We start from the raw sequence: 18,234 nt of genomic DNA, 5'->3' as shown, positions 1-18,234 counted from the left end.
TTAGTTTACTATATTAAATATTAATGTGATAGATTAAATGCAGAAGTCTTATATATTTAACTTGTCACCTCTGAACATTTATCTAAGTAAATTAATAATATAGATTAAGATGAATAATGTTTAAATATTATTGGATTCAAAATTTATAACTGAAACAACAAAAATATTTTCTAAGGCTAAAAGATTCAAAAAGAAATAGTTAGCCAGTTAGTCAGCGAAATGAAAAAAATAAAAATGTATTGGTATATTAGAAATTGTTGCAAGAAGTACTTGGTCAAACCCTCGCCTAACATGCCTTTTGAGTCTGCTTTCACAGGCATTTCCATCCCCACTTGCATTCCTATAAAAGTCTCTCAAACACTCCTAATGCAATTCGTTGATCCACAGAGCACTTATTGTCTTGTCTCTCACCTTCCCTTCCACCATGGCTTCTGCCACTCATCCACCCAGCATCAACCACGTCACTTTCTCCCAAACCACTCTCCCCAAGTCTCACTCCTTTGGCCAGGTTTCACTCCCCATGCCCACCACCAACAACCGTCTTCACTCCTCCTCCTCCCTTGAACCACAGGGATTCATAAACACACTTGTCTCCAACAACACAAATAAGCAAATCACTACTACTCTCTACAACTTGTGGAGAGAGGTTCAAGGGTGCAACGACTGGGAAAACCTACTTAACCCTTTGCATCCTCTCCTCCGTGAAGAGATCATTCGCTACGGCCAGTTCGTGAGGGCTTCTTACAAGGCCTTCGACTTGGATCCAACCTCCAAGAGATACCTCAACTGCAAGTACGGCAAGAATACCATGTTGAAGCAGGTAGGCATGGCTGACTCTAGTGATCATCACTACCAAGTCACTAAGTACATCTACGCCACCCCTCCTGACATCAACATTATTCCTCCCTCCGCCCGCTGGATCGGCTACGTGGCCGTCTCCTCCGACGAATCCCTTCAAACGCTTGGAAGGAGGGACATAGTCATAACCTTCCGGGGAACAGTAACTAACCTGGAATGGATTTCCAACCTCATGAGCGCCCTAACTCCTGCCAATCTGGATCCGCAAGATCCGCGGCCGGATGTCCAAGTAGAGTCAGGCTTCCTCTCACTCTACACCTCCGAGGAGAGCGCGGACAAGAAGTTCGGCCTCCAGAGCTGCAGAGAGCAGCTCCTCTCGGAGGTGTCGCGGTTGATGAGGAAGCACAAGGGAGAGAGCGTGAGCATAACCCTGGCTGGTCACAGCCTGGGTAGCGCTCTCGCTCTCTTGCTTGCCTACGACATAGCAGAGCTCGGACTCAACAACACTAGCCGTCGGGAGGAGGTGCCCATAACCGTTTTCTCCTTCGGGGGCCCCAGGGTTGGTAACCTGCAATTCAAGAAGAGGTGCGAGGAATTGGGAGTCAAAGTTCTGAGAATAGCGAACGTGAATGACCCCATCACGAAGCTGCCTGGGGTTGTGTTCAACGACGACAACCTGCCATGGAGTTGTTCCTGTTATGCCCATGTGGGCGTGGAACTGCTTCTTGATTTCTTCAACGTCCAAAACCCTTCTTGTGTGCATGACTTGGACACCTATATTGGCCTTGTTAGAAATAGTAATAGGGTTCAACAAAAAGAACAACCTCTCATCAACCTTTTCATGGAGAAGGCAACACACTTGCTCTCCACCTCCCAAAATAACATCAACATCTTGCCCCAAGTCTTTTCCGCCGCAGCCAACCACCAGCCTGCTTCTTGGCTAACTTCTCTTTCAAGAGACATTTTATTTTCATGCGCTGATGAACTCCTTTTTTTGGCCTTGTTCCTTTCTTCTTGCACTATTTAGTTAGTTAACTACACTACTACTTGCTAGCTACATATACAAGAACTGGAAAAGCCGCCATTGTATGTAAAATACTAAATATGCTAGTACTATAGTGCATGTTTCCATGTATCATCATATATCATCCATATGTAAATCCTTGTAAATTATTGGAACGGATCCGAGAGCTTCCAAATTAAATAATGAACTCCTCACTATATATATCATATGCCATTTTCCAGATACTTAACTTTTTGTTTCATCTCATTCTCATCATCATTGCATTTTATAGCTAGTTTGTGTGTGTGTGTATGAACTCATGGGTCCTGAGTTTTTTTAGTTACAATGTTGTTTAACTAACATAACATACTAGGTGGCCTCCGTCATATAAATATAATCAATCCATGTGAAAACTTATATTATATATAATTTTATTTTCTTCCTTCATCAATTCATTTCTGCTGATTATATATATACACTAGAAAATTGGCCAGTACATACCATTAAATAATCCATTTATTCAATGATTATATAAGATACATGGTACCTTAGCTTTGAGATTCAACAAATTGAATGAGATAAGAAGAAGGAAATTAAAATGTATAACAGCATATATATTTGTCACTCCCTTCCTCAGCTTGTCATTCTGATCTCCATAGCCAATATAACTTAAACTCTTAATTATTAAAAGTTATTGTGATGAGGAAAGGGATAAAGAAAAAAAGTATATAGGGGAGAAAGGAAAGGTATATATATAGGATTATATCTGGATACTGGGTTGAACTTGCCCTTTAAGAACCCTATTTCACACACACATGATTATATATATCATGAAGTTGATTTACCTTAATTGAGAGGGGGGAAAAAACTAGATAGAATAATGTAATTTATCATTCTATATACTAACTACTAATAATTAATTATGGCCTTAATAAGAAGTGTTGCAACAATAACGACAGATAGATACGTTAACTCTAGAAACTGAAATAGTGAAATGTCCCTAACGTTTTATTTTGTGCTGGAATATTTGATAAGAAGTTTCTTTTTCCAGCTTATGTTCCCTTGCTAGCTCCAATTCTAAGCGACAATGATGGACAAATATTGACCGAATCTCTCTTAGAAGAAAAACATTACTACTGTTATATATCTATATATATATATATATATATATCTATGTCCATCCACAGAGTGATTATTTTGGACCTTAATTAATTAATTCATGAAGAGGGAATGGCCTGAATTATTGAAGGATTTTTAATTTGATTTCTACTATCCAACCAACCATTTAAGCTTGAATTGCTTTCTTGTCCCAGCTGTGTGATTTATTTTCACGAAAATGATCTGATATGATGATTAGGACGACAGCTAAGAACTTATTTTCTTGATTGCTTGTCCTATGTTGAATGCTTTCAATTTCAACCGTTCTTATATTATCTTAACCACATGTTTCATGTCAAAAAAATTTCAATCAAGTTTAATTTACTGTATGTATAGACAGATCCAATATATATATATAATTTCTTGCATCTATATATACCTGATATCTTAATTATGATTACGCAACATTTGTTGATCTGATCAAATACTACTCATACATATATTCCATGTTGGAAAAACATGTTTGATTGTGTGCATCGTGCTAAGATACATGCCTGCGATTTGGTTAAAATGATACACGCTGAAACCAATGTCAATGTTGGTTTTTTTTTTTTTTCAACTTTTCTCCTAACAGGTAGCCATATATATGTTAGTCAAAGTTAATTAGTGCACAAATCCAATGCATATCCTTCAATTTTCCCCACTCTGGATAATTAAGAAAGTAAATTCTTCACTTCTAAAAAGAAAATAATAAAGAGGCGCATTGCATCTTAGGGAAAAAAAAAAAAGTAAAAGACTAATTTTTTTGTGATATGAAAAAAGAATATTTTAAGTAATTTAATTTAATGATAATTATCGTATAAAAACTAAAAGACTTTTTTTTGTGAGTTTTGTGATACTTACAATTTTTACATATTTTATTTTCATAAAAGAATGGTCCCGTAAAAAATATATTGTTCAATATTAAGATTTATACAATTTAAACAAAATATTTGTAGATAACATAAAAATGGCCTTATTTTTTATCAAGCAAAACACCTATATCACCTATGTACAGAGAGAACCAGTTGTTGGGTATTGTGAAATTCACAAGACATCACATAAAAGAGAATATATAGCTCTCTAGTTATATAGAAGAATGTCTATATATAATTATATAAACAGTAGTAATCAAAATGGGAAAATTTTAATTTCTCAAAAATATAATACTGTTTTATCCACATCAAGTAAATACTAAATACATGTCATTTTGAACGTGAAAAGTGTCTCTTGCAGATATGATAACAAACACCTGGAACATCCCCAACCGTGGTCGGAAAGACGACCGCACCTCATTTCTTGACCAAGCTTTGAAATTTTGACTAGTAATAGCCATCGATTCAACACATCAAAATTAATTTGTCACAATTCCATTTAAAATTTTATCAGTTGATTAATAAATTTTTATATCTACAAGATAAAATTTATACCCGTAATATTTATTTAAATTGACAAATCAGTTGGCCACTCAATTAATAGTCAATCTTTAATGAGTTGATAAATGATTTATCACTTTATGCCAGAATTTCATTCATATATCATATTTAAATTTTGACTAATAACGGCCAAACTTTTGAGAATATATGCTGCATTCACTAAAAGAATTATTCATAAATTTGATAAAAGATTAAATCTGTATGTGAACAATAAAAAGATACCAAATTAAATAGTTTTCATAATTAAAAAAAAATGTTAAGAGACACACTTTTTTATACCAATTTTAGTCCGCGTTTAATTAGTATAGTATTTTTGTATAATAATGTAATAGATGATATATTTAGATTTTATATATAAAGGGTTTATCTATTTTATGTCTTAAAAATATATGTTAAAATAATAATTTTATCATGTGCTCTCTCTCTATATATATATAAAATGTGGACCAAAATAATAAGATTTATTGATCTTCTAACACTGCTCAAAATAAATGAATCATGCACGTATACGAATGCATACTGCATGTATATATAGCATATTAGCATGCATGCATGGAAGTGATAGCAGCTTGCAGCCCTAAATTGAAGCAGAGATCAGATCATTATGGAAGTGTGAATGACTTCATCTAAAGATGCAATTAATAATACTACTTGTACTTGTTTCTGAGTGGACAACCGGCTCCAAAGCATAGCTTATTTCACTTAGTGTTTGGATTCGTTTTTTTGGACGGTATGAAATATACGTCGACTTCTCAAAAATAATGATAGTAAACGTCTGTAAAAATATTCTAATGCTCAAATTAAAATGAGTATTAAATAATAAAAATGATATTTAGAGTGAATAATATTTTTTTTAAAGTTTTTGTATTTAAAGTCGTTGTGCTATAGGCAGTTATCCGCGTTTGTTTATTTGTCTAGGATATCAGCCTAATTTTGCAATGAGTGCATTGGGGTGGTGTTTTGACTTTGTGTGAATAAATCCGTTAGGAAAATAAGTTCGTTTTAATTTATTCGGCATGTGTTAATCGATTTGAATTCCAATTTATAGGTATATCTGGGCCAGATTATAATTAATGAATCACAGCTCTCAAATTTAATCTGTGAAATTTTTTAATTAGACAGGTTGAACTTTCGACTTATAACTCAGAATCTAAATATCAACAGCTCCAAACTCAACTTGTGAATTTGAAAAATTAGGTAAAGAGGTGAGACAGATTTTTGGCGGCAATGTTTTGAGCAAATAGGTAGGTTGGGGTATAAAATAAGAATTTTTTTGTTTAGAAACGGAATGAGTAAATTTTTGGTCCGCAAAGTATATAAATAAATAAAAATCTTGAAAATAGTAAGCGAAATAATTGAAAAGACATATAATGAATGCCCTTGGGAGATGTATGCAGTTACTAATGTATGTTGTCATGACCAGTTACATACTTTGTGATTACGATTGACGGTCTTGATTGATTAGAGTATTGATTTTTCATTTGGGGAGTTGATTTGGGGAGTGATTTTGTAATCGTGGTGTAAAAGTTTGGAGTTACTACAGTCTTTTTTTTTGTGGTTAGCTATCTATTGAAGTTTTCAAAAGTTTTTGAAGATGAATAAAAAAGGTTAGTGTATTTTGATTGGTGCATGCTATGGTGCCTATATATATTTGCTTAACTTACTAAAATGAGATAAAATTTAATATTTAAATTAAAAAATATAAAAGTAAATAATTTTTTAATATTTAAAACTTATCATAAAAGATAACTTCGGCAATTTCGACACCAAAATTACAGACACCATAGAATTGGCCATTTTGATTTGCTGTTTGTGTAGTGTAATTGTTATTCATTGTGGTTTAAAAAATGGAAAAGGGAAAGGATAGTAAAAGGAGAAGGGAAATCAAAAGGGAATAGGAGATGAAAAAAGAATAACAGACGGGGGAGGAGGAAGATAAAATTGTTGAGGAAATTTTTGTTTGGGACTCAAATGATCCGTTTTCGTGGGTTGTAGATTCTGTCAAGGAGTGAGTTTTTGGTTCTGATAATAAACGTAGTATATCCCAATTAGAAGCGTCGTTTACTTGGCTTAGAGAGGGTTAAGCTTTGAAAATTAAGTTTTTACCGTGTATTGTAGTTGATCATGCATATCATAGGAGTGATGGATTTGATTTCTTCTTTATGTATATCAGTGTATTCGTTGAGCATGGTGTTAGGTTTCCGTTTTCAAAGTTTGTGCATGGTGCATTGATGCAATTAAAATATGTACCATCGCAATTGCACCCTAATTCATGGACATTTGTGAGAAGGTTTGAAGTATTGATGGCTCATCTGAAGATAGAACCTTTGTTGGAAGTGTTTTTTGTACTATTTCAGGCTAAGAGTGTGAAGTGGGGAGGTTGGTTAAACCTGGCTAGTGCGCCAAGCCGAGCTATATTTAGTTTATATAAATCGTCATTTAAGGGGTTTAAGTCGACGTATATAAAGGTAATTGTTGTCGAGAATGAATTTTCGTGGTATGTAGATGAGTGTTTCCTAGAAAAATTTCCGTTATATTAGTGTCCTAGGCCTCAATAAATATTGGGTATGGAGAGGATGAGTATAGGAATGAAATGGTGGTGGAATTTCTGATGAATAATATTTCATCTTCAAAATTGTTGTATGTTGCGGTATTGCTTGAGTGGAAAACGGATAGGGACGCGGTGTCTGAGTATATATATAACATAAGAATATTTTCAAGTATAGTTTTTATGAATGTGGTGTGTGATATATGCTTTTTTGTCTGTTTTGAAGTTGAGAGGGCGCCGAATGTCACATCCAGTAGCCTGCGTGCCTTTTTCAGGACTAAGAATGTGGCCAGGGAGGGATCTATAAGTAATGTGAAAGCTGATGGAGGTGCTGAGGTGAATCAGTTGTCGCCGCCGAAGAAGGTTAATTATAAGAGGAAAATGGAGGATGGTAACAAGAGTAAGGTGGTAAATTTGACCGAGGACAAGTTTGCTAGGAAAGAGATCGATCTGGACCAAGTGAAAAAGTTTACTGGACACGGGTATAAGAGTGATGAAGACCTTACATCATTGTGGAGTAAGCACTTTCCGTTGACACTGGTGGCTGATGAATACAGTCAGAGCCATACCGATGTAAAACTCGTCCATGATGTTGGTGACACCGGCTTTGCGCAATATTTGCAGGTAAATATAGGATCTATAGGCTTTTGTTTTTTTATTGACTTTGGTTTGTATTGTTTTTATTAGGTATTTATTGTTGTCCATTGGCCCTACCCAAGAGCTGAAACATGCTAGGGATGCTTTTGACAAAGCCAGTATAGATCAGGTTGTGCAAGAGAATATAGAAAAAAGTAATAAGATCCGAGAAACGTTAGACCATGTTAAGGTATTAAAGGAGAAGATGAAGTTGTTTGATGAAAGGGAGAAAAAATTAGAAAAGGGAAAAAACAAGTATGGAAGCTAGGGTGGTTGTATTAGGTGTGGAGAAAAAAGAGTTGGAAAATGGCAAGGAGGACTATGGCCTGAAAATGTTTGCTGCCGGGTTTAAAAGAGGTATGGAGCAGGTAACGTTTTTAGCTCCAGAAATGAATTTGTCTGCAATAGATCTGTGTAAAGTTGTCATAGGTGGGAGCTGATAAAAGATGAGGACCAAGATGAAGAAGGGGAGGGTGAGAACCCTGGTGCACCATGAGATCGGATTGAAAAAATAGGTTTTTTAGGTTGTTTTTGATTTGCTTATTTTAGAATTTTGGAGAACTGATGGCTTGAGTGTAACTCAGCCAAATACTGTTTAACTGTTAGTTTGTTTAATATTGACTTGGTTTTTGGTTAGACATGTGGAAGCAGTGCTTTGCTACAGTGTTAATATGCGTTTTGAAAAATTAGTTTGGTATTTTGAATGATAATGTTTTTAATAATCTTTTTCGTATGCGTAGGTAGGGGTGGCAAACGGGACTAAACCCGTTGAGTTGGCCCGCGTAACCCGCCAAAAAGGTGGGTTGGGTTGAAAAATTGGGACTGCCAAAGAGCAAAAGCCCGCCTAACCCGCATCGCTTAAATTGCGGGATTTGGCGGGGCGGGGCGGGCTTCCCCGCTGGGCTTAGCTTTTTTTTGGCAAGGGGGTATTTTGGATTATGTTTATGTTGTTTTGGAAACAATATTTATAATTATGTTTTGGATTATTTTTATTTTACTTTGGAGAGAATATTTATAATTATATTTTGGATGAAAATTTGGTTTATAATTATGTTTATTAGATATTTATAATTACAAAGACTTTAATGTTTGTGAATATAAAAAATATAATTTTGTTATGTCTTTATAAATTATAAATTTATTAATATGGTTGTGAAATTATATATATATTATTTAGTAGTTAATAGTAAAAAAAAAAAAAAGGAGCTTTCCGCCAAAGGATGGGCTTCTGGCGGGGCGGGCTTCCCCGCTTGCCACCCCTATGCGTAGGTGTATGATTTTGCTATATACACGTGATGTCTACCTTGGTTTCGGTAGTTATTGTGTGAGTTTGAGAATATGATAATTGTTGATTGATTCTTATGGAAAGTTTTGTCAGAGCTTTTCTCGAAACTCGGCCAGCGTCTTTGGTTTTATCACGACTATAGTCTCTTGGAATTTTTCAAGGCGGAGTCTACTTTTCAGGGTGTATAGGTGGACTTCTGAGTTGAGATTAGGTATCTCCATGGTTGCCTTGGCAAACCTTGTTATATAATCTTTAAGATTTTTGTGTTGTTCTTACTTTACAGTGCTGAGATAATCTGAATCGTGCACATAAATATTTGATTCAACGAAGTTGTTGACGAAGAGGTCGGTCAGCTCGTCAAAACTTGATACAGAACTTGCAGACAAATTAAAAAATCAGATCAAGAAAGCACCATCTAAAAAGGTAGGAAATGTTTAAAAGAGTATTGAATCGAATGCACCGTTCATAAACATCATCGAGTATAACTTGATAACATGTATGTTAGGATCGCATATTCCTTCATAAGATTTTAATGCCATTGGTAGGATGAAATTTTTGGGCATATAAAAGTCCATGATATCTTTTGAAAATGGATTGGTCCTCTTCAAATCACCATAATGGCTTCGTGGAGGTTGTTATGATAGGCTTAACTTCTAATGTGTGCTCCTCCTTATCATCTTTGTTCTCAGGGTTTTTGTGTTCTCCCCCCTTTGATTTGGCTATTCTGCCGCTGATTCAACCGATCGACTATTCGTTGATTTTTCAATCGCAAGGACTTGTTGATGGCCAATAGCTCAGCCTGAATTAGAGGAGGTGGGGGTTGCTTAGCTCGTCTGCTATAGGCTATGACCTACAAAAAAAAAGGTAGCAACAGTAAAGTAGGAAAGGTGAAGGTAGGGTTAGTTTAAAATTTTGGCCTCACGGTGGACGCCAAATGTTCAAGGTATAGCTTGTCTCACTCAATGTTTGGATTCGATTTCTTTAGACGGTATGAAGTATACGTCGATTTTTCAAAAATAGCGGCAGTAGACACCTACAAAAATATTCTAACTCTAAAGTTAAAATAAGTATTAGTTGATGGAGATCATATTTAGAGAAAATAATATACTTTTCTTCTTTTTTTTAGGTTTTTATATTTAAAATCGTTGTGCAATAGGCGATTACTTGCTTTTGTTCATTTGTTCAAAATATCGGCCTAATTTTGCGATAAGTGTACCAAGTTGGTGTTTTAATTTTGTGTAGATAAATTCCTTAAGAGAGTAAATTCATTTTGATTTATTTGGCACGTACGTGTTATTCGATTTAAATTCTGATTTATAAGTATATTTGGGTCGAACTATAACTAACGGATCACCCTTATTAGCTTTCTTGGCCGTTATTAATTTCTCACTTCTAGATCAACTGAATTCCATTCCGGAAGATGATATATAATCGATGGCACGCGTAGTCTAATCAAGTTTGCATTTTGCATTGCTCAGAATCCTGCCTCCTCCTGCATGCTACTGCTAGGGCTAGCTTCCTTTATTATGTTTGCAAGAGCCAAACACACGTGTACGTTTACACAAGTTTATTCATTCATTCTAATCAAACAGATAGAGTAAGTACCTTCAATTTATTCTCTCTACAATAATTAATATATAATTTAGCTTCCTTAATTACTGTTTTAGATATTTTCATTGTGTGTCTACAGCATATTCAGTTCGGGATTCCGTGGTGTAAACGCACCACTCCATTATTAGATTATTATAACTTGTCTAATTAATTTGGTCTCCCAAACCATCCATCTTTTTGTAGAATTTTTATTAGCTTTAAGTTTGTAACATATCATTGTCATAGACTCAAACTACATATATAATCTTTGTGCATTGCCATTATTAAAATACCATGCTAAGCATTATTATGTCTATATATATAATGTAATAATACATGCTTCCAAGACATACTTTGCTTGACTTGACTTCCACAAACCTTAATAAAGAGACTATAAAATCATCGCATCATCAGCTAGCTATAAGATTTGGTTCTGAGAATTATGAATTCTTCAAAGCTACTATAGCACTGTTCAAGTGGTGGCTGCACATGGCCCATACACAATGATTATTACTAAGAAAATCATTAATAATTAAATTACTATATATATAATACACGTTGTCCTATAATATGCAAATGAGTTAGTTGTATTATTTATGTTTATTTATTTATTTTTATACCAAGTTATATCATAAGTAATTTTCCGTTATCAGTCAAAGAAAGTGTTATATATATATATATATATTATTTGTATATTAAAATTAATTATTAAAATCAGTCCCTATGTAATTGTATATGAATATATATATTAGTTTATATATATAAACAACAACAACAAAGTCTTGTCCCACTAAGAGGGGTTGGCTATATGAATCAAACGATATGTCATTAAGTTCTGTCATATATCAAGTTTACAAAGAGACCAGTTATATGTAGATCTCGTTTGACCACTTTATGAGCGGTGTTCTGTTGGTCTTCTTCTCACATGTCTAAACCACCTGAGATGTAATTCTACCATTTTTTCATAATGGGTGCTACTCCAACTCTCTCCCTTATATCTTCGTTCCTTATTTTATCCAATCGCGTATGACTACTTATCCATCTCAACATCTTCATCTCTACCACACTCAACTTATGTTCATGCTCCTCTTTGGCCGCCAACATTCCGTACCATAAAGCATAGCCGGTCTTATAACAATGCGATAGAATTTACCTCTTAAAGGCACTTTTTGTCGCATATAAAATCAGATGCACTCTGCCATTTTGACCAACCTGCTTGGATTCTATGATTTACATCCTGTTCAATCTCTCTATTATCTTGTATGATGCACCCAAGATATTTAAAACTTTTAACTTTTTGTAGGATGTTTTCTCCAATCTTCACCTCTATATTTGGGTTTTTCCTTCTCAGACTGAACTTACATTTCATATATTTCGTCTTGCTACGGTTTATGCATAGGCCATACACTTCTAGAGCTTCTCTCCATAAGTCAACTTCTTATTTAGGTCTTCCCTTGACTCTTCCATAAGGACGATATCATCGGCAAAAAACATGCACCATGGCACAGGCTCTTGGATGTGCTATGTGAGTACTTCCAAGACTAAAGTGAAAATGTATGGATTTAAGGATGATCCCTGATGTAATCCTATACCAATAGAAAATTTCTCTGTCACACAACCTTGAGTCTCCACACTAGTTGTGGCCCTATCATACATGTCTTTAATTGCACGAATATATGACATCCTTACTCTCCTCTTTTCTAGGACCTTCCATAAGACCTCCCTTGACACCCTATCGTACGCTTTTTCCAAATCAATAAACACCATATGTAGATCTCTTTTATTACTACGATACCTCTCCATCATCCTTTTTAACAGGTATATCGCTTCGGTGGTGGATCTGCCTGGTATAAATCCAAATTGGTTCTCTGTTACTTGTGTCTCTTTTCTCAACCTCCGTTCTATCACCCTTTTCTATAACTTCATGGTATGGCTCATGAGTTTGATCCCTCTATAGTTTCTGCAACTTTGTATATTCTCTATATTCTTGTAGATAGGTACCAAGGTATTCTTTCTCCACTTATCAGGCATCTTTTTTTACTTTAAAATCTCATTAAAAAGTTTGGTTAACCAGTTGATGCCTTTTCTTCTAAGGCTCTTCCAAACCTCAATCGGGTTATTATCAGGTCCTACTGTCCTGCCATTTTTCATCTGCTTTATAACCTCTTTTACCTCAAAGTCTCGAATTCTTCGATAGTAGTCAAAGTTGTGTTCTTCTTTCCTTGTGTATAACCGACCAAGGCTCAAAAGAGTCTTATTTCCTTCATTAAATAACTCGTAGAAGTAGTTCTTCTATCTTTCATTAATCTTCTCCTCTTGAGCCAGCACCTTTCCATCCTTATCCTTTATGCACTTAACCTAATCCAAATCTCTCGTTCTTCTTTCACGGCTCTTTGCAATTCTGTATATACCTTTTTCTCATACTTTCGTGCCCCAAAATTGGTAGAGACCCCATATGCTCTTGTTCTTACTTCACTTACAGCCACTTTTATCTCTTTCCTAGCCGCCTTATATTTTTCCCAATTATCTGCATTGCGGCATAAAGACCACTCTTTAAAGCACTATCTTTTTATCTTTATCTTTTTTTTATACACTCGCATTCCACCACAAGAACCTCTTGTCTCTTGGTCCTATTTCTTTAGATTCACCAAAACTTTCTTTTACTGTTCTTCTAATAACTTCTGCCATCTCCCTCCACATCTCTTTCGCGTTTCCATTCCTATCCCACTTTGCCTCTTCTCCTACCCGTCTTAGGAAGCTTATTTGTTCCTCACCTTTCATCCGCCACCACCTTGTCCTTAGGTTCTTCGTATGATGTCTTTTCCTCAATTTTTGCTCAACGCGAAAATTCATGACGAGCATCCTATGTTGTGTTGTCAAACTCTCTCCCGGGATAATTTTACAATTAATGCAAAATTTTCGGTCGACTCTCCTCAACAAGAAGAAGTCGATTTGAGAGCTTGTCATGCCACTCTTATAGGTTATAAGATGTTCGTTTCTCTTTTTAAAACATGTATTTGCGATGAGAATGTCAAAGATTGAGGAAAAGTCCAAAATAGTTTTACCCTCGACATTGATCACCCCGAAACCATAACCTCCATGAATACTTCCATACCCAATCACTTCTCTTCCAACATGACCATTTAAATCTCCTCCTAAAAAAATCTTTTCTCCCAAAGGTATGCCTTAGACCAAACTCTCTAGATACTCTCAAAACCTTATCTTGTATTGTTCGTCCAAACCCATTTGCAGTACATATTTGTTAATCACATAAAAAATATCTCTCTTCATCATAAATTTAATAGAGATGATCCAATCTCCTATCCTCTTGACCTCAACTACGTAAACGAATAAAGCATATCACTTTTGATGTGATGTTCGTGATTTGGTGGCAAAGATATAAGTCTCTCTTTCAATTATTTTGCCTTTTCCGTATACACCCAAATTTCCAAACATTAAAAATAAAAAAACACAATTATTGGACGCTAAAATAAAATTGAAATCGAGAAAGAAAGGAAAAAAATGTTTAGTGAGATCCACAATTAATATTGTATACACCAATAATTTTGGGTATAAATATAACATTTCTCATTATTTTCTCTTAACGAAAATCAGACAACAAACTAAATGATGTAAAAATTGGATGGTCGAGTAGTAAGAAAATTTAAGCCACGAGCAATATCGACCGTTGAAATAAAATTAATTATGTATCATATGGAACCCGCACAACTAATAAAATAAAAGTATACAAATGATGGACGAGGAAGAAAGGTTCATCCCCAATGAGAGAGCTAGCATTTCCTCTCTCCTAAATTATAATTAAGCGGCAATAAAAACAGTAATAGTATTATATAATTTTTGTCACGTCATTGCTGTATTTGTAGGGGACGGCATGATTAAGATGAATACACGAGACCAAAATAGTTGTTACTTCACTCTTATATTGTGCCACATAAATGCCTGAAAAGTGACATTAAATATTAAGAAATCCTTTGCACTCCAAAAAAATGTGAGTAGCAAAAATATCCTTATCTATAGAAAGGTTCTTCAAGCATATGTATTAAATTATCTCAACTTGTCTCTTTCATTCATAACCTACCCACTTTCCGGATGCATGAGGTTTGGAGAAATTAAATGGGGCAAGATCTTAGAACCATAGGGGCCTGAGCAAGAAACACATGTCTCTGATTTTAAAGTCTTGTTACTCAACTTCGACTTTCTGAATTTTTTGCCGTGATCATCAAGAATCAATCTCTAGCAGCTAAGTATGACTAAAAAGTACAGCTACGATGCAAAGTGGAATCGGTGGGGAAGCAAGGTTTGAAACTTTCAAAGTTAGCAGAAGATTTTGCTTTCATCAATAGTATCCATACTTTTGGAGAAGATAGGAAAGTGAAGAAAAAATTATATATGATGTGTCATTTTTATGTATATTTTTTATTTTTAATATTAAAAATTAAGTATAGATATCCTTTGCTGAACAGGAATGTAAACAACGCAGGGCTTGAGTAATGTAGCTCTTGTTAGCTGTCATCCTATTGTTCAAAAACGTAATACGTTGTTAATTTCTTTGGATATTGGACCTTAGGTTGTTAGGTTTTTACTCTGATATCCATTATATAACAAATTTGAAAGTAAATATTAAATTTCATAACAAAGACAAGAAGCATTAGTCCATTAAAAGGGCAGGTCAGTGTATATATATGCACTAATGCACAAACCAGATTGATATATAATAATTAATAACCGATAGGAACGAAGTTTTACAATATATATAGGATTATGGACTCATTCTGAAAGTTTTACATTATAGTTGGCGTATTATGATCGTCATGAGGAGCATTATGGGGTGTAGTCCTGTATTGGTATGTATGTGCGAAATACAAGAATGAGCAGAAATTGAGAAGGCTGAATGCGGTTAGAAGCCAGTAAAAGTAATCAAACCTGGCAGTATTGATGTTCTGTGAGAGCCAGGAGCGGGAGCCGTTGTGAGTAGTAGTGGCGGATTTGACGATGGTGTTGATGATGGTGGCGGCAAAACAGCCTAAGCCACCAGCAAGAGCAGCATATGCAGAGCCAATGCTCTTCATGGCATCGGGTGCCTCCTCGTACAGAAATTCCAGAAGCCCCACGATGCAAAACACCTCTGCCACTCCAATCAGGCAGTACTGTATGAGAAGCCAGTAGGCGCTTAAATTCGGCATCGGCGTCAGGAAGCTCGATTCGAATCCATGCTGTACTGCATACTCTCTTCGATATTTCTCGAAGACTGCTGCCCAGGCAACGGACACGATGGAGACGGCAAGGCCGATACCCACTCTCTGGAGCTGAGAGGCGCCGTGGGGGTGGCCGGTGATGCGGCGGAAGAGGGGGACGAAGAGGGAGTAGTAGAGAGAGAGGATGAGGAAGATGCTGAGGCCAGGGAAGACGGGCATGCATGTAACGGGAAGCTTGAGATGGCCCAAGTGGGTGTTCATGGTGTATGCTTGCTGCACTGAGAGTGTCAGATACTCTGTTAGCACCACATTCAGCATTATTGTGGATGCTGCTATTGGGATCAGCCGAATGAGGATCTTGACCTCTTCCACTTGCGTCACGGTGCACAGCCTCCACGGGCTGCACCCATCTTCCTTCAACTGCAGAGCCGCCTTGTCGAGAAAGCTGAAGTGGTCGGTGTGAGGGATCTTTCTGCTTCCCTTGATGGCAGAGTGGGAGCCGGGGAGCTCGTAGAGGCCAACGAAGCCCCCGCTTCCAAAAGGAGCGTTCCTCTTTCTGAATGCAGCAACCAAGACCTGAGCCACCCTGGTGAGGGGGCTGCCACCAGGGAGCCTGTGCCTGTACAAGGGGGTCCCTATGAAGAAGAGCATGTTGGACAATCCCATTGCTATTGCCAGACATCCAAAGGCCGCTCCCCACCCATGCTTCATCTGGACATACACCACCACCGTGAAGGCCACAATTGCACCCACCGTCACCGACAGATAGAAAAAGTTGAAGAACCTATCCAGGTGTGCCTTGTAGTTCTTGCTCCTCTCGTCGAACTGGTCTGCTCCAAATGATGACACGCATGGCCTTATCCCTGCCGCTCCAAACGCCGTCATGTACAGCACCGTGTACAGGTAACTCATCTGCCATGGCTTCGCAGCCTCGCACTCCCCTAACAGCAGCGCCAGCTGCTCACATCCCTCTTGCTTGGGTGTAAATATCGTCATTGTTGCGCACAATGTTATTCCCGCCAAACCCGCCAGATAAATGCTAGTGAAGATGGCTATTGTCCAGTATCTCCCCAGATACGCATCTGCTAGAAAACCACCCAGTACCGATGATGCTTGAGATATCCCTAAGAAGTTGTTCACTGCATTCGATGAACTGCTGAAGGGTCTGTGCATCACGTAGAACATGAACGCCACCATGTTCACTGATAGCCCGAAATATGCCATTCTTTCTGCCATCTCATTCCCTGCACCCTCGCAAATTAATCATATTATTATTATTATTAAATACATACACATCATAGCACTCAGAGCAGAGAGCAATTACCAAAGATGAACAAGGCAGCAATCCAACCACCAGTCTTAGAAAGGTCAACAATGGATTTGCCATGGATATCGACCGGTGTAGATCCAGCTGGTGTTGAGTAGCCGCGACCAAATGCCATTCTTCTATCCTCAGACTCAATGAAGTGAATCCCCAGCTTCTTCCTGCTCGACATTGGTGTCCCCAACCTCCCTCCCTCCGCCGGTGACCTGATCTCCGACGAATCCATCACCAGAGATCAGACTGTGTGACCTGTACAACACTAGATGGATAGATAGATTCGATACCTTACAGCTTCATCCATGATATACATTTTCCATTTTGTTTTTCTTCTTAACACCAGTACAGTTGTGGAAGTCGCCGTGTATTAAAGGTTGCTCAACTAACACGTGAAGATGCGTGGAAACTGGCCATGCTCAATAAATGATGAGCATAGTAACATAAGTGGAAGCCATTAAATGTCTTCAATTTATGGCCACCTGCTCTGGAGGCTTATATTATATAATTAATTATTGCATATATGCCCCTCTCCTTGAGACCTTGACTCCTTGTGTGTGGGTGTTATCTCCAACTCTTATTATTCCACACTTCGGGTTCCATCAGCATGAAAATATGGATACACATAAATTATTCCCTCCTTCTCAATTGGGAGGTTGGACATTTGACTTGACGGAATATAGATTTTATGTCTATTAATTATTCGGCTTCAATGGTCGTCACAACTGCATACCACAGCTACTGATCAACTAATTAGTATTTCAACCATGTCGGGTGTGTATAAAAAATCAATCATTCGTATATAATACATATTAAAATATAAAATATACAGTTAAAATAACATAAACAATACATATATTCATACACAAATATATAATGATCAATTTAATAACTGACTTTTAATGTATATTAGCATTTTTGTTCTATTTTCAATTGCATGTGGTCATGTATCACGAATTTGTTCAATATTCTAGTATGCTTCTCTTAAAAATAAATTCTCTTGTTGTTGTAAAGTGTAAGAAAAAAAAAATTGGAAGGATCTATTTTCACCCGTCGTTGCATTCAGCTTAGAAAATCAAGACTCCACGATATATATCATGTACACATCTTCCTTAACATGAATATTGGTCTCAATATAGGTGAGTTTAATTTTAATATTGCTCTCAATATAATAAATTTTATGCATAAATTTTATTCTCCTTGAATTGGTGGCTGGCGCATTTCCACTGTGTGGTGTGGTGTCTTTGATATGTTGGCTCTCCCTGGA

The 18,234-nt window shown here is 36.5% G+C and overlaps 2 protein-coding genes across 3 annotated transcripts; one reads left to right on the top strand and one right to left on the bottom strand.

Annotated features, from left to right (window-relative positions):
* The first annotated feature begins 393 nt into the window (after positions 1-393).
* On the top strand, positions 394-1,837 carry LOC107486779 (galactolipase DONGLE, chloroplastic). The gene has a single exon (XM_016107353.3). It carries the CDS (start codon positions 425-427, stop codon positions 1,823-1,825), a length of 1,401 nt encoding a protein of 466 aa, XP_015962839.1. The 5' UTR covers positions 394-424; the 3' UTR covers positions 1,826-1,837.
* A 12,284-nt stretch (positions 1,838-14,121) lies between these two features.
* Positions 14,122-17,337, bottom strand: LOC107486866 (protein NRT1/ PTR FAMILY 6.1). Of its 2 annotated transcripts, XM_052260067.1 has the most exons (3): positions 16,974-17,337; positions 15,378-16,893; positions 14,122-14,393 (listed from the first exon to the last, which is right to left on the bottom strand). In XM_052260067.1, the coding sequence occupies exons 1-3, from the start codon at positions 17,197-17,199 to the stop codon at positions 14,372-14,374; spliced, it is 1,764 nt and encodes a 587-aa protein (XP_052116027.1). In that variant the 5' UTR covers positions 17,200-17,337; the 3' UTR covers positions 14,122-14,371. The 2 variants fall into 2 exon arrangements, with proteins under 2 accessions (XP_052116027.1, XP_015962920.1); XM_016107434.3 differs by lacking the exon at positions 14,122-14,393 and having other exon boundaries at positions 15,136-16,893; positions 16,974-17,336.
* Between the last annotated feature and the right edge of the window lie 897 nt (positions 17,338-18,234).

The sequence above is a fragment of the Arachis duranensis genome, chromosome 4 (assembly GCF_000817695.3).
Source record: "Arachis duranensis cultivar V14167 chromosome 4, aradu.V14167.gnm2.J7QH, whole genome shotgun sequence".
Lineage (NCBI taxonomy): Eukaryota > Viridiplantae > Streptophyta > Magnoliopsida > Fabales > Fabaceae > Arachis > Arachis duranensis.
Note: the sequence above shows the minus strand (reverse complement) of the source record. Positions and strands in the feature narration are given on the sequence as shown.

Coding starts and splice junctions, on each gene's coding strand:
- LOC107486779 (XM_016107353.3), top strand. CDS start 425: ATGGCTTCTGCCACTCATCCACCCAGCATCAACCACGTCACTTTCTCC.
- LOC107486866 (XM_016107434.3), bottom strand. CDS start 17,199: ATGGATTCGTCGGAGATCAGGTCACCGGCGGAGGGAGGGAGGTTGGGG. Junction 16,894..16,973: donor TGCTGCCTTGTTCATCTTTG/GTAATTGCTCTC, acceptor GCGAGGGTGCAG/GGAATGAGATGGCAGAAAGA.